The sequence below is a fragment of the Dasypus novemcinctus genome, chromosome 8 (genome assembly GCF_030445035.2).
Source record: "Dasypus novemcinctus isolate mDasNov1 chromosome 8, mDasNov1.1.hap2, whole genome shotgun sequence".
Taxonomy (NCBI): Eukaryota; Metazoa; Chordata; class Mammalia; order Cingulata; family Dasypodidae; genus Dasypus; species Dasypus novemcinctus.
The window spans coordinates 39,627,463-39,644,317 of NC_080680.1; the positions used below are offsets into that span (position 1 = coordinate 39,627,463).

The 16,855-nt window shown below is 44.9% G+C and overlaps 1 protein-coding gene across 2 annotated transcripts in view; it reads right to left on the minus strand.

Annotated features, from left to right (window-relative positions):
* The window catches only part of MAMDC2 (MAM domain containing 2), a 185,173-nt gene extending 169,815 nt beyond the window's left edge, over positions 1-15,358 (minus strand). The window contains exons 1-2 of one of the 2 annotated variants that reach the window (XR_011649388.1): positions 14,829-15,115; positions 14,382-14,495 (exon numbers count right to left, since the gene is read on the minus strand). Coding sequence is in view for 1 of the 2 variants with exons in the window: in XM_058301686.2 (XP_058157669.1) it covers positions 14,382-14,495; positions 14,829-14,862 (148 nt within the window). In the remaining variant the exon portion in view is untranslated. Of the gene's footprint in view, positions 1-14,381; positions 14,496-14,828 lie in introns of both variants that reach the window. The other variant, XM_058301686.2, reaches the window with a different exon arrangement.
* Positions 15,359-16,855: the final 1,497 nt, after the last annotated feature.

The following is a 16,855-nucleotide window of genomic DNA, read 5'->3' on the forward strand; positions in this document are numbered from 1 at the left end:
AGTAACAGACTAATTTTTTTAGAAGTTGAATCAGGATCCCTTCAGCACACTGATTGTCAGGCCCTTGCATCTTAGTAGGCAGATACAAAATCACTGATCAATTATCTATACTATAATTTCATTGCTGACTACTCATGATTTTAGTTTTATTTAATCAAGATTCTGGGTCTGAGAAGCATGCCTTTCCTTAACTAGCACAGAAAGTAAGTCTTATCAAAAGGAGTAGCTATTGTCCTAAATGACAGATTGTGGGGTTCAGAGAATGGTAATATTGACCACTGCTGTCCCCAACCTATAAGAAAGCAATTGTAACCTTTGAATTCTGTCTGAGCCTGGGGAATAGCATTTTGGCAGCACAGATGGCTATGCAGTGTAGAGATCCTAGAGGACAACTCTCCTAGTATACAACAGCAGTGCTGCACAACTTGGGACCTCTCTGGTTGTCACGTGTATGGGCATGGGTCTGAGGCAAAGCAAGAAATACTAGTTTCATTTATGTACTATTTCCTTCATGCACCTAGTGAACCTGCTCAAAGAGACCCCATGCTCTTTCCAGACTATGCCCTTGTTTTCTCGAGAACCCTCTGCCTTGGTTCATATTGCTTCTGACACCTGACATGCCCTAAGAGCCAAACTCTTTTGGTCACCTCCTCCAATATTTTAGGGACCGCCAAAAGGCCTCCTCTTACCTGCTTGTTGCCCACCCTGGCCAAGCTTCATTAACCTGTCAATACCCAGTACCGTTCACATTTGCCTTGCCATGGCCCTGATCTCAATGAGTTAAGTAATTACTGTTATTTATTTACTGTTCTCATATCTTACTTATTCTACTAGACTGGCAGCTCCTTGAAGACAAGTTCCCTTAATACTCACCATTGTTAACCTCATTGCCTAGCACAAGTAAGCAAATGTTAGCTGAATAAAATTAAATGTACTCACTCTGTATAACAGACCATAGACCCTTATTCCATGGCTTCTTAAAACATATGTTCATATCCTATGGAAATAAATTTTGGAAATATTAAAGCAAACTCTCTAAACCACCAATTTCTTCTTCCTTGGGCCATCATAAGAATTAGACGATGAGATGATGCCTGTGCATAACCCATGGCTCAGAAAGATTTTGTCCTGTGTAGAATGAAAAGACAGACTGATTTCACACTGCATTAATCCCTAGGTTGAAGAACTTTCATTGACCTTTGGTTTGTATGCTCTCTTCTGCCTACACATCCTAGTTTGAGTTCTTAATGTCTTTTTGCAAAAACCAAGCAGGAAAATGTTATATTTTTCATATTTGTGAAAAGTATAATGCTTGACTCATTTTCAAAATAAGACCATCAGCATTATCAAGGAACACAAGTTATACTGGAACTTGTCCAGAGAATTCAGGGCAGTCATGGGGATCCTTTGAGCATGAGACTCTCTCAGGGGTTCCCAAGTTAACTTATGCAGAACTTGGAACCAGGCAGAGAATTCTTCTGTTGTCCCAGGACCTTGTGCCATTTTTAAAGGAAAGCGTGATTTAACATTTCTTCAAATAACAACTCATTTGGGGTAGGTCTTCTGTGTATGGAAGAATCTAGATGAAATAATGCCCTAACATGGTTCTCAGTCATTCACAAGAGAACTGAAGTAGAAAACTTCCTTTCCTCTGCCACTTTCTATGACTGGCAAGTTGTAGTATCTCTATATGCCTCATTTTCCCCAAACCTAAAATGGGGATGAAGATAGGACCTAACTCACTAGGCTGTTGGGAGAACTACATTAAACACGTAGAATCATATTTAAACCAGAGAAAGCACTCAGAAAGGGCAATTATTTCTATCAAGGAGATCCTTTGGGACCCCATGCCAAGGGATAGTGGGAATAGAGAGGCAAAATAGAATAGGCATTATGATCTTAGGCTCTGGAGACAAACCTAGGTTAAAATTCAGGCTCATCAATTACTTGATCCATGACTCCATGTATGTTTAAATAAACTCTCTATCCCCAGTTTCTTCACCTATAAAGAATACCTCCCTCACTCGGTCATTGTAAGAATGAAATGAGCTTATGCATGTAAAGCACCTAGCATGGTATTTGGCATATAATAATTGCCCAACAGATGTTAGATAAAATGATAGTTGTTATTCACTTTTCTACTGGGTCTTCTGTTCAGTGCCAACACACTCATTCAGTGCTCAGTAAATACTTGCAAAGGCCACTTCTGTCTTTGACTTTGTTTTAGCAACTCTAAATGAGATATAAGGATAAAAAGGAAAAATTATTAAAGATGTGTCCATTCTCAAAATATTTCAATAAAATATGCTAGGTATCATCCTCAGCTCCCAGCCAAGGGTACCTTGATGGCAAATCATTCTCTAAGGCATCTGGTGGTTGGTGACTGAGACTAAAAGGAGACTGAAACTCTGAGTTCCTGTAGTTCACTCCTCAGGCTTTTTCCTCTGTCAAATATGTTCACGGAAATGTTATTAAGTCCTCTGCATCTCAACCCAACATCTTTTCTCTGTGGCTGTGATTCACTACACACATAGAATGATGGTGAATATTACCTATTTTTCCAAAATCCATTCATTTTCTAAGAATTCTTAGACTACTAGGCTAATACTATGTTCCATAAGAGGTCACTCACACATGTGCCCAAACTTATTTCGTGATAGGAATAGATTAACAAAACTATGAATGACTTTCTAATGAGCAAAATGATAAATGAAAAACTAAATTAAAAATATAAGCCATTTTACTCCCTTTTCATTTTTTGGTACCTTTTATTGTGAATGGCGAGCTTCTGGAGAGGGAAGAGGCATGGGAGATACTCTGACGGACAGGGAAACTTTCATGACAAATGAACTAGTCCACTTTCAGCTGTTTCACTCATCTGTCATCCTCATCCTCTCTCAAAAGTAGCTTAATAGCCTACATGATGGGCAAGAGGGCCACCTGGATCAAATTCAAAACATGATGGAAGTTAAGACTTCATTGGCAATTATCAATATATTCTTTAAATGGGGAGTCTAAAAACCTGGAATTTATGCTTGGCAGCTAACACAATTTCTATTTGAATTCAACATTCATTAAGTCTTAATCAACAAGCCCAAGATTAAAAATGAATCGTTCTTCATGTCAATGCTGTGCCTCTTTAAATGTATTATCTACAACATTATTTCCTTTGTTTTATTCAATATCCATTAGGAAACATGTGTAGGTAGCTTTTAAGCATTTTATGTTGACAACAAAAATAAAAATATGCAGGGTCAATGAGCAGAAATAGATGGCTCAGGAATTTTTGGAACTTTCTCAAAACAAAGCTAGAATGACACCTAGGATATACCAGTTTTTATTTTTCAGTGTTTCCTATGTATCAAATGTGAGTTCAAAAGGGTACTGCTCTTTAGTGTTGATTCTTAAAAAACAAAAAGACATTACCTCATTCGAATTCGTGAAAATAAAGAAAAAAATTTTCAGAAACAACTGCATGATATCAGACGCTGATTCCCAATTTTCAGTATCTGTAATAGAAAACCAGAAGGCTTGTAGCTTATACTTTAAAATTGGCTAATGCAGGGTTAAACCACTACAAAAGAAAATCCTTCAACAGTCTACCCTATTGTCCATTTTAAATGAAGCCACAGAAAAAGAGGAAGTCTGTAGAAGCTTAACAAAGAAAACTTGTTCAGTTGTAGTTTCAGACTAGATGGTATTAGCCATAAAATACTGGTAACCAAAGGAGGCAGCTTCTCGGTGAAGTTAGAGCATATTAATGTCATCTTCATTATAAGCATGGCCCCAAATAACATTTCAGTTCTCCTTGGCAGTGAGGCAAAAGTTTTTCAAATAAGGAATGGAAATTTCTCTAAGCATCTAACTGACTTATATATCACATTGCTGTATAGCAACATTTGCCATTCTGTTAAGGGTAACAGAAAGAGTAAGTACCAAAATACCGTCTAGTAAGGCAACCCGTTTATAAAAGTACATTTATCTGTGTACTCTTAATTCTCTCACAGTAGGAATAGATGGACTTGAGTCTTAGGAGTATTCCTTAAGATTGCCAAAGTATTTTAGGTCAAGCTGTAAATATTCCCTGAAATTCTCTCCCAAAATTATGCTGAGGGCTGAGAGCAGAATAGTTTCATCTTCCCAATTGTTCCAAGAGTAAATTTTAATTCGTTCTGGAAAAAAATAAGTAAAGTCCTATTTCTCTATCTCTGCTGGTGCTTTCCAAGTGCCCACCACTGCCCGTCAGGCATTCTAGTTGGAGCCTGGGCCTAGAATTCAGGGAAGCAAGCTGCAATTTGGGAATCTCAACAATGTTTTGCAGAGGTTTCCCTCCAGCCCCACTATCACTTCAAAAATATAAAACTTGCAGGTTTGCCTTCCTTGGTGCTGACCTCTGGAAGCACAAAGGGATCCTCTTGTCAGTCTGGGGAGAGGCAACCTAGAGCCAAGTGATGCCCACAGCTGGTGTCATATCCTGCCTCTCCCACTCTAACTGTTGCCTGGGGCATGTTACTTAACCTCTCTGCATCTCAGGCTTCCTCTTCTGTGAAATGCTGATAATAATCACCTTCAGGATTGTCTGTGAAGATATGCGAATACATAATGACAATGAAGGGGCTTGGCAAGTTCTACTAAATGCCAGCTAAAGGTCCTACTTAAAATGGGTTCACACCCACAGGAAAGATTAAACAACATGCTTTTCTGGGGGTACATACAGGTTCAAACCACCTCATAGGTATGGTTGCACCTCTCTTCTCACATCCAGACTTCTTTGCTGAGATCTCTAGTAAATGTCCACCTTTCCCATTCATTCTTCCACCCAGGATGTTCAGGTTCTTCCCTCATCATACCACTGAAACCACACTCACTCAAACACCATCACCTCCTGACTGTCAATTCCAGTGGACAAATCAAACAACTACCTACCATCTCCACTGTGTGGGACCTGTTGATTGCATCCTCCTCTTGAAACTTTTTTCCCATTTGGCTTCTGTGACCCTTAAATTTCCTAATTCTCCTCATACATGTCTGATTCCTTCTATCTCCTTGATGCCCTACTCCCTTACAGTGTAAGTTTAAGACTCTATCCTCAGCCTCTTGCTCCTATAACTTTATATATTCTTCTTGTTTGATCTCATCTCTGTTCACAGTTTCAACTTCCATCTTTATGCTGAAGATTCCCATAGCCACAGTGCTACCCAGACTGTACCTGACCTTCAGATTCTGAAATCAAAGACTTGCTGGAACCTCCCACTGAATGTTCCACACATATCTCAGAACTGAAGTCATCTTCTTCTTCCCTATATGTGAGTTTCTCTTTAAATTCTCTCAACTGTTGGTACCACCAACGAAATACCTGTCCAAACTAGAGATCTGGGAGTCCACTTTCCTTCTGACTTACTCAAGTCCTGACAATTTAATCCCCCTTCAGGTGTTTTATTTCCTCCCTCCCATTCACTCCTACCACCCCTTCCCTAATTCAGGCCCTCATCATTTCTCACTGGGGCCAAGAATCAGTCTCCTAACTAGTCTCCCTGTGCCAGTCTTATCTCCCTTAAACCCTCCCACAGCTACCAGACTGAAGAGCAGGCCACACGTCTACTCACTGTCCAAAGTAATGAACAGGCAGGGTCCAGCAGTGCAGTGACTAACATTCTGTGGTAAAATCACTAGTGGCAACCCACTCAGATTTTTCCTCTAGAAAGATCTTCTCTACACCTTGCATCTCTTCATTCTTGAAAAATATGGTTCTCTAGACTTCATATTGATTTTGAGAGCTAACTGGTATCCTTCCAATAAACTCCTTTTTTGTTCAATTTACAGAGTCAACTTAACGATGTTTGTAGTGAAGATCCTTGATTGGCATACAAGTCCTTTCACTCTCTACCATAATTATAGATTTGTGTTTCCTTCTATTGGTCTATGGCTGCCACCAAGGGCAGGGACCATGACTAATCATCTATATAATCCAACTACAAATACGATGCTCGATGAATAGCAGACACTCAAATGCTTGCTGGTAGAATGAATAAATGTCCGCAGCTTTTCCTGAAAACATTTATTCATTCACGATGCTAGGAAATTTAGGTGTGATGCCACTTGGTTTGTATTATTGTCTTAGTTTTAGCCCCAGCATGTCTCAAAACACAAATTTCTCACAAAGTAAAGAAAGCAAATATTCGGGCAGATCTTACCGGGTCGCAAAGTTGGTCTTTTCTTTTTCCACAAGTCCCACCAGTATGTAAGAGCTTCTTCCTGGAGAAGGCCAATACCCTTAACCTGTTTTTAACCATCAAGGTGGGGAGCACTGAAATCTCAGACCTGACTTCCTTAGAAACAGCAGCTCTCAAAAGCCAGTTCAGAGTGATCACCTTTTGCCAAAAATACTTTTCATATCAAGCAGTGTCACTCTCAGGGTTGCTTTGTTATTGTTTGTGAAGGCAGGGGATCAAGGAACCCAGGCAGCTCTGATAATCCCAGCAAGATCTCTTTGTCCGTTCACACATCAGGGATGAAACAGACCACTTACTGGTGAGGCAAGCTGAAACACTGCTTCACTGTTACATTTGGAAACTGCAACATAATTCTACAAAGCCTTTGAAGTTCTATGGTAGGAAGGATTATTAAACCCAACCTCTTTTATTACAGGGTAAAATATCAAGAATTTTCTATTTCTTCTGTCTATCCCAAAACAAGGTTTTTGAGATAGATTGAATTCAGAAGTGTTTGTTGATTCCACTTCAGGTACTGTGGGGAGGACGTGATCGCTGCTTTCGAAGATGTAACACTGATGGGTAAGGAGTGGAGACTCTGAGAAGGAGAAACTAAGAAGATTTACAAACCAATGAGAAGATGGTGAGAATCTTGGGAGGTGAGGAAAGGGAGAAGTTCATTTCACCTGAGAAAATCAGGGACTGTTTAGAGAAAGAGCTGGACTTTAAAGCGTAGACAGGATTTAAATAGGCTAGGAAGGGGCAGAGGAATAAAAAAGCAAGATAATACAGGTGTAGAGAACAATGAAAATATTGCAAAGAGGCAAGAAAGTAAAGGGCATGTTGAGTGAATTAATGGGAGTGGAGATTAGAAATATAAAATTATGGAGCAAATCATGAGGGACCTTTAAAGTCAAACTAGGCAGTGTGCACTTATCCAATGGGCAACTGGTAATCATCCAAGGATTCTTATCAAGAGGGCATTTCCTCGTTCTTTTACCTGGGGAGACAGAGGAGGGTGTTCTGCCTGTTACCTAAATCAAAGTTTTCAATCTTGGGGATTTTGTTTGTTTGTTTTTCAACAATATCAAACCAGGCCCCATTCCTGGCCAATAAATCAGAATCTCTTGGGGTAGGGACTGGACATAGTTATTTTTAAAGACCTTTTTGGGTGATGTTAATGCTCAGCCAGGGCTGAGAACCATTACCCTAATGCATATGTGAAACAGGGGGTTGTTCTGCTACATTATGCAAGTTCTTGTTCCTAAATACCTTCTGCATTTGTACCTGGAATTCCACCATCACCGGCCATCTGTTCTGTTAAGCACTAATTTCCTCCAGGCCTGTATGTACACAATTTTAACACTCCTAGGATGCTTTGGACCCCGACCTGAATGCACGGAGACATTTAAATGATTGAGTTGATTAAGCAGGCATAAGAGAAATGGAGGGAGAGTTGGCAGGTATGAAAATCAGGGTCATGCAGTCAGGATGCCAAACACAAGGTGAGCTTCCTGTCAGCCCTGCTTATTGAGATGCCCACCCCCTCTATTAACATAAACAGATTCCGCTGACATTCTTAAAAACCATTCTTTAAGATATTTGGTAGGATGATCTACCAAAGAGGTTCTGCTCTTCTGAGAACCAGGACTATTTATGAATACCACATCCTGGATGCAAGTCACTAAACATGGCCACTGGAGGCTAAGAGGTTTGAAGGTGGCAATAAAGCATAAAGTCCGATGGCAAGAATGTTTTTTTTTTTCCTTCCAACATAGTCTGACCATGACTGACTTCTGCAATTATGAGAAGGGAAACATCCCTTGTTGGGGATCAGGCCAGGATTTGGGTGGCAACTTCCCACTCAGCAACTCTAACGTGAATAGGGAGGAACCCAGGCTGGGTGGAGGCCCTGATAGGAAGGAGGCTGGTCAGACAGGGCCTCCATCCCGAGAAGTCAGGAAAGGTGGGGGGCAGGCAGGTAGTGCCCATCCAGGCCGGTGGAGCCCCAAGTGGAGGGGGGTCAGGAAGGAGGACTCGGGATCCCAGGCTGACTGACAGGGAGGCCAAGGTCAGGCACCTGCCTGGCAAGGGGTCTCCTAGAGGCTCCAGCAGCATCCAGAGTGGAGCGTGATGATGTTGAGGAACCGTCTCTGGGGCAGACTCAGTAGGGAACACAAGGCTGGGAAGGAGAGTGACAGAGCGGAGAACAAGGCACTCCTAACAGGAAACCAGAATTTATAGGAGAAAGACTGTGCCATTGGGAGAGACTATTATCCAACTGTCAAAGTTGGTCTTACTACTTTCCATTCACCTCATTCAACCACTTAGAAGTTGGATAACCTGAGAGGTTTACAGATGCTTAAAGGGGAGCCGAATGATAAGAAAAAGTTCTTCCTCTGGCTGGGATGAAAAGCAAATGGCAAAAGTGTAATCAAAAGAAAACTACACTCATCTTAGCTGCCCCAAAAGTTGTGTTAGGAAGCTGTCAGAATTAGAAGACATGAAGTTTGATAAAATAAAAGTCTGAGTAAGAGTAACAAAAAGAATAGTAATAATTGACATGTATAAAGTGGTCACTCTGTATTTAAATGTATTCATGTGCATAATCTTTACCTTAGGATAGGAAATTTTATCTCCATTTTGCAGAAGAGGAAGCTGAGACAGAATGAGATAACAGATTTAAAAGGCAGAGCCTGGATTTTAATCCAAGCCATCCAGCTCTAGAGGCCATTAACCACTAGGCTCAAGCTGCTTCTCACAATAAGGGACTCCCTTCGAAGGGGAAGAATGAGGTAGGAGCATACAGGAAAATGCAAGAGGATATCTTCAAAACTCAGTACTGGATTCACTCATTCAACAAACATTTCTTGAGCCCCTATTCTGCACGAGGCCCTTTTCTTTATGGGAAGATTGCAGGTAGGCAGGGCCCTGCACAGCTGAGAGAGTGAGCAAATGCTTCTTGGTATGCATAAAATGTAGCATTTTGTGCAGCATTCAGTAGGCTAAAGTGCTGCACCTTTGGAACCTGTGGTCTTCCACATGTTGGAAATATGATTAGGTCTCGAATGTTCTAGAGTCTAATTCACCTACAGAAGCTCCAGGGTCCAGAACCCAGTGGAGACAGGGATATAGGAGAGAGGGAGCAATGCTGGATGAGAGAGGAGGCCCTGCCCTGCCTTGCTCTGTGACCATGCCTGGTGGCCTGTTCAGACCTGGGTTTGCACTGGTTGACCTGTAAGGCCCAGTTCTAGGATCCAGGCTTCCAGGCAAAGTGGCAGAACCAAGGGCTCCTTCAGACACAGCACACACTGCTCTGCTCACTGTAATAGCAGCTGTAGCCAGGGCAGCCCCAGGGCAATGCCATGTGATAGTGCAGGAGTAATTTAGCCAAATGCCTGGGGCCAATCATCTCTCTGAGAGGCATCCAAATGGCACCCTCAACTTGGGTTGGTTTCCAGCCTCTACACACTCTACGGGTTGTGTAGCTGCTCAGAGGTTCAAGAGACAAATAAGCAGAAGTAATGCAGGTTCAAGCAGCCCCACTGGGGTAGGAGTTGCCCTCTGAACTTCATGATGTCAGGGTTTGACGCTGAGGTGGCCCCGCAGTGTCGGGAAAAGAGCTGAAGTCCATAGAAAGGGGAAGACTGGCTTTCCCCACACCAGGAAGGTCTGCTGGGATCCTGGCCAGACTTCTGGCTCCAGATGGGCCTCAAGAAATATCAGGCGGGACTTATCACTGTTAATAATAACTGGCACATGACTGAGTGCAGAACTGAAACTCAGATGGCCAAGTAACCGAGAGTGTCCTTAAAAGAGAAGGAACAAGTTTGGGCAAAGAAAGAGACACAGGCATGCACTTACAATATGATTTCGACACGTTCTATACCCACCCCCACCCCTTGGTTATGCCAAACCATGTAGCCTGCCTTCCTGGGCTGCTTAAAGCTTCAGATGCTATCACTTGTTCTAAGTTAAAAAACCCATTCAAACTCTTCCAGTATTAGGCAATGTTTTAATTTGATAAAGCTGCTAGGAGCAAAATATCAGAAATGGGTTGGCTTTTATAATAGGAATTTACTAGGGTAAAAGCATACAGTTCCAAAACTGTGAAAATGCCCAAATCAAGGCATCATCAGGGATGCTGTCTCACCAAGGTCAGCAGCTGGCAGATCCTAGACTCTTGCCACATGGCAAGGCAAAATGGTGGCTCTCTGTCTGGGTCTCTGCCTTCTTCTCGAGACTGCTTTCTCCCCAAGATCAGCTGTGAATGATCAAGTACATGGCAGGGCTCATTTCTTCAGCTTTGAGCCCCTTCATGGGCCTAGCCTCTTGGGGGGGCTCTTTCCATGCCTCTATGCTCTGCTAATTCCAGCATCCTGGACTTCTCTCACAGCCTCTCGGGGCTTCTTTGTTTCTTGGCAATTGCGGGTGATCCTGGTGTCCTTTCTCATATGGCAGGGTAAAAATGGCAGGTGTATTTCTCTGCGTGCTTCTGTGTTTTCCACTTAAATAAGACTCCAACAAGAGGGCAGAGAACCAACCTGGGTCACACCTCACTGGCATAGTCCAATCTAAGGCCCTAAAGTGACCTAATCAAAGGTGATCTAATCAAAAGTACCCTTAAATGAATCTAACCAAAAGGTCCTACCTAAAATAGGCTTACATATACAGGAGTGGGTTAGCCTAAGAACATAATTTTCCAGGGCCCACAACAGACTCAATTTCTCAAACCTTGGCCACTATTGTTGTATAAAAAACACCTTCCCTACAACAAGGCTTTGAAGGTCCTTTTTACCTCTTCTTAACCTCTCACATTTCTACAGGTATTCCAAACTTCTAACTAAGGAGTAGTACCTGGGTTTTGGGTTACCCTCTCCTTTCCTTAGTTCTTCAAATGGCTTGCTCAAAAGTTAGCCTAAAAGGACTAGGCCATAACCATAATGTCCAAAAATTATAGTGAAGCCAAAATCTACTGGATGACTAACTTCAGTTGTGATTGTTTCAATGCTTTATGGGCTCCAAGACCACAAGTGGGGAAAGGGAACCAAATGTTTCCATTTCTGCAGAGGACTATTGTGCAAAAGGGTTCCACAGTCTTTGAATTCTGAATGTAAAAAGAAGTTGTGGGTTTTTAAAATAGGATAAAATAGACCTTTCCATTCCTGAATTTAATTTCAACCTAAAACTTAGAAGTGAGTTCAAATTTGAGTCTGACATCATCTTACCTCCCTTGGCAAATCAGAAAAAATAAAAATGTTCTACAAAAAAGTACGGAAGAAAATCAGGTAAACAGGGCAACATCAGGCAAAACAGCACCCCATCACCTGTGCTGGAAGCAGTAGCTTTTCCCTGGGTATAAACTCCATTTTGGTACACAACTTACCCCCACTGAACTTGGCCTATTCTGTACGCAGTAGAAAGCAAGCATATATTTCAAGTCATTTAATGTCCATGAACTAGGAACATTAGCATTGGGGTCACAGATGCTTGGAGACTTAATACTCTAAATAAAACTGAAGAGGTGGACCCCGAATACAATTTCAGGCAGCTTAGGGATATTTTGAGAAAAGGAAACTTTTGCAACTAACCCCAGATTTGATTCTCCTGTCACAAAATTTTCATTCGCAGATTTGTTTCCCTACTTGCTTTAGCATTGTTTTCTCCACTGACAATTAAGAACATATAGAAATGTCATTCTTGTTTTAAATACTTATGGGCAAAAGTATCTGAAACCACAACATTCTAAGGTGGATTAAGCAGAGGTAGATGGAACCAGTTTCAAAGGGTTTCTGCAGCAAGATGAGGTAAATCAGCAGAGAGGCTTGTAACCAGCTTGCCAAATTTCAGCCTAGGGCAATTTTATTATCTTCGATTTACCAACTTCAAAATGGATTTATTATGGAAATTTTTAGTGCTGGCTTCTCAGCAGTCAACCGCAACAGCTGGCGCACACCTACCTCAACTGCCCCTCCAGAGTGGACTGTTATGTATGTCCAAGTTCCAGCCTCTGAAAATTAGATGTGTAATAACTGAAGCTGAACGGCCGGCTCCACCCTGGAGTGCTCAGAGGAGACTGAATGAACTTTCCCCAGCCAGGCCAGTAGTCTCAGACCCGAGCCAGAAAGCAGTGGCTGCTAGAGGTTAGAAAGCAGAACGGAACAATGCCTACATTATTCCATCCAACCATCCTCACCTTTTTCTCTAAGCATCTTCCTGTCCTCCCTGCAGGGAGACGGTTGAACTGCCACTCTGGTACAGAGGTGCCAACTGAGCTGAGAGCACTTCCTGTAGGTCTGGGAGGGGTTGTGCTCAGCAGGCTGTGGCATGCCCACTGACCCAGAGGCAGGTTCAGAGGGGACCGTCATCCCAACAAAGGGACCAGGCCGCTGGTTAAGGAATGGTATTGATTTCCTTTTCTCAGGACCGGGACTAGGGTGAGGCAAGTGAGGTGCCCAGGGCACATTTCAGGACGCGCTCCCTCAGGGTTGTGCAAGTGGCTTGCTCACCCTAGCTCTGGCCATGCGCAGGGTCAGCATCACAGGTGTGTGTGTGTATACATCTCAGAGGACATGGTTCTCAGCATCACTTGGGAACTTGTTAGAAAAGCAAATTCTCAGGTCCCAGCCCAGACCCACTGAGTCAGAAACTCTGAGAGTGGAGCCCTGCTCATGTGGTTTAATGTACCCACCAGGTGACTCCAGTGCCGCCAACGTTTGAGAAACACGGTGCTAGAGAAGAACGCTCTCAGAAGCCAGTCAGGCAGCATTGGGATGGCCACCATGCAAGGGGCTTCGTACGTGGCCTTGAGGGGAGCAGGGCTGGGAGGTGAGATTATAGACTTTCCAGGGCCCTCAGCAAGTAGGAGGCCCTCTGATAACAAATCAGGAATTGCTTTTTCCCGACTACCCTAAGCAAACTGTAGTTGTCAAGTCTTGGCAACTGTTGGGGCTTAATGAAGATGAGCACTGAACTAGCTTCCTCCTGCTTCTTCCCTTCCCCAGAGTTGGCCACTCAGTGGCACTAGGGGACAGGGACCCGCCTCTTGAATATTCTAAGGCTGAGATTCTTCCTCTGTAACCTGTGAGGGTCAGAGAAGCTTATGAAGGCAAAACCCCCAAGAGAAGCCTGGAGCAGAGTAAGAAGTTAGAAAGCAAGCAAAAAGAAAAGGAGGAGTTCCTTCATTATACTACCAAACCACGATCACCTTTTCCTATAAGCATCTTCCTGTTTTCTCTGATAGTTAATACCTACCCTTCTCCAGGGACCCAGATTTGATGATTTGGGGGCCTGAGAACAATTAAGGGGGGAAGAGGAGCTGCTGGTCTTGTTGCAATGCAGTGTTTTAAAAGGAAATGGTTTTCCTGCTCGAATGGTCTGAGCATCAGACTTTCCAAGTTGGGACACAGTGAGACAGGGACACCTCTTGCTTGCTGTGGGGCACTAGAGAACTATCCATTATATATATAACATAGAGATAGACAATGATAAAAGAATAACTATGTTTATACTTATAAAAAAATGAAGGGTAAGAAGACACTTCTGAAAAGCCTACATTTAAACCTTGTCACCAGACCCCAAACAGGATGGACTAGTGAGATAATGACCGCCACCCACCACCTGATTGCCCTCAGGCATGAGGTCCTGCCTGGCCTTGGTTTCCTCTTTTGCCAAGTGCTGGATTATAAATAATACAGCAGAAGCTGAGGAAATCATGCAGCACAACACCCTCAGGCACCACATGAATGTGAGGTCTTAGCCCTGAGGTCCCAACACAGAACCATAAAAGTTTCCGCAGAGCTGGAGAACTAGTCCCACGCAACTTTCGCCCACGAACACGTCCCCTAAGGACCAGAGAGGCTGATGCCCTGCCGGGAGGAGGGACATGTGGGGCGACAACCTTTATGAACTGTTCCCACGTTTCTTCTTCCACTGGAGAGTGCTGGGGCGGGGCACGAAATCTCAGGGTCTCAGGCCAGGTAAGCAAAGGAAGGTCTCTCCCATCCCTTCCCGGCCAGTCCCTCGAAGCACAGTCGAGGGCTGGAGGTGTCAGTGACCCCCACTTTTCCTCCCGAGGGGACGTAACTACGGGATAGCGTTACCCAGGTGGAAAAGCCGACCAGCGAGGCAGAAAGTTCGCCTCTGCCCCCCTCCACCGAGAGCCCTTACCTTCCTCATTTAAAATCCACGGCAGAAACTTGAGCACCGAGTCAAAGCCGCAAGTGCTCTCCTCAAACGCACAGGACCCCGCGGGCAGGTCGAGGGCACCGGCAAGCTGCGCGGCTGCGGGCGCAAAGCGAGTTTCAGTTCGGGTCCCCTCCTCGGAGCGTTTGCACCAACCCGGGGCTCCCCGGAGGGGACTGCGTGGTGAAAGGCGGGGACGGGAGGGGGGCCTGGGGGAAAGGGATGCTTAACCCCCTCCTCCGAGCGCTGCCACTGCAAGACCCCACTCCAGGCTGGGCGTGGGGAGGGGCGCAGGCAACTGCGGAGAAGGATCGAGAGGCACACTCGGGTCGCAGCCCAGGACGCCAAGCCGGGCCCCCTGGGGCAGCAGGAGCGACCGCGAGTCGCGAGAGCGCCCCCTTTCCCCCCCGGGTACCCGGACCCCGGCCTTACCTAGCACCGCCAGGAGGGCGCCCCTTAACAGCATGATCGCGCTTCAGGGCGGACTGGAAAGAGGTGCGAGCTGCCCGCTCGCGGGACCCGCTGCCACTGGTGAAAGGGAGTGGGAGGCGGGGGGCGCCGGGGACCCCGAGGGTGACGTTGAGAGGCAAAGCGTGCCCTTGGAGCAGCCCAACTTTGCAAAGCGGCTCCGGGTCCTGAGCGGAAAAGCCGAAGGTGCCCGGCTGGAGAGCGCCGCGGCGGGGGCAGCTGCAGCAGCAGCCTGTCAGCTCGTTTGTCCCAAGTGAGCCGGCCGGCCGCGCGGCGGGCCCTGGGCGAGGATGGGGCTGGGAAAGGAGGGGACAACTGCACGATTTTGAAGGGCCAGCCCACCACGGGCTAGGAGAGGAGAGGTGGCGATGCACAGCCTTTGCTCCGGATTTTAAAGCTTGGGGCCAGACCCCCTGGAGACACTTGGAAGGGGCAGGACTTCCAGGAGCCCCGCGGCAGAGTTGGGACTGGAGGCGCCTGGCCCCGCCCTCTGTGGCGGGAACCAGCTTATTTCTTGGGGACAGCCACCCCGCATCTGGCATCTCGGTCCCACAGGACTGGCCTTAATTTTAACTTTTTCTCCCCAGAATGGAAGAGGGCGGAATTCTCCCGAGAGCCTGGAGGAAATTTTGGAACTGTTAGGTGGAATAACCTTTATTATCTCCGGAGTTTGAGCGTTTATGGCCCACTAATGCCAGCCCTGTAACACCACCCGGCTTTTTTGGCCGGTGGAATGTCTGGCATGCCTGATGCTCAGCATTCCCTCAGTCCAGTGAAACGCGGGCATTCCTTCTCAACAGAGAGCCTTGCTATTAGTAGAAGAGTTCTAAACTGGGAGGTGGGGGCGGCGATGGGGTTGGGGAGGGGTTATTTCCGAGGTACTCTTTTGCTATAAGTTTGCTTTGAGCACTAAGTGGGTCTTCAACAATATTCTTCTCCTGTAAAGAAAATGGTTTGTTTTGTTTTTTCTTAATCCTCAGTTATTTGTGTGCCTAGGGCAGTGGTTCCGGGAACTTTAGAGTGCATCAGGATCACCTGGAGGACTTGTTAAATTGCAAATTTCTGGGCCCCACCCTTAGAGTTTCTGATTCATTGCAGAGGGGGGGAAGTCCAGAGTCTGAGCATTCCTGAAAAGTTTCCAAGTAATGCCACTGATTCTGCTGGTCTGGGGGCCACACATTGAGAAACACTGGCCTACAAACTCCTATGCAACCTTCAAAGCTCTACTCACATGTCTTCACTTGGCTTCCAGACTTCTCCTGGTTTTCCTTGTCATTCCCTGGCAGTCTCCTTTGCTGGTTTCTTGTTATCTCCCTTAACACTGGAGCACCTCCATATTCTGTCCTTGTGTTTTCTGTTTCTTTCTCTATTTACTTCCTCAGTGATTTCATCCAGCTTCATAGTTTTAAATATCACCTATAGACTGATGACTCAAGTTTATATTTCCAGCCCAGAATGATCAGTCCCATTGAAATCCAGACTCTGATATCTCACTGCCACCTTAACATTTCATTTTGATGCCTAAGAGCTATCTCATACTTAACAGGTCCCAACATGAGGTCCTCATATCCCTTCCCAAACCTGCCCCTCCCCTGAATTTTCCCCATCCCAAAGGAACCCTCTTCCTTCAGTTGCTCAGGCCAAAAATCTTGGGAGTTATCCTTGAATCCTCTCTCCTTCTCTGGACATTAGGAAATCCTGTCAGTTCAGCATTCAAAGCACCCCAGGTGCTGACCATGCCCCACGTTCACTGTGACCATCCTAATCTTGGAAACAGATCTGGGGAAAGAGAATTTCAATAAAATATATTGGTGAGTGTGGTGGTTTGAGCCTGTGTGTACCCCAAAGAAGTTCATGTCCTCAGAGCTAACCCATCCCTGCGGGTGTAAACTTATTGTATGTGGGAAATTTTGATTAAATAACTTTGGTTGAAGGCCTTTGATTAGGTTACTTCAGTGAGGTGTGACCCAGGGTGGGTGTTAATCCTCTCA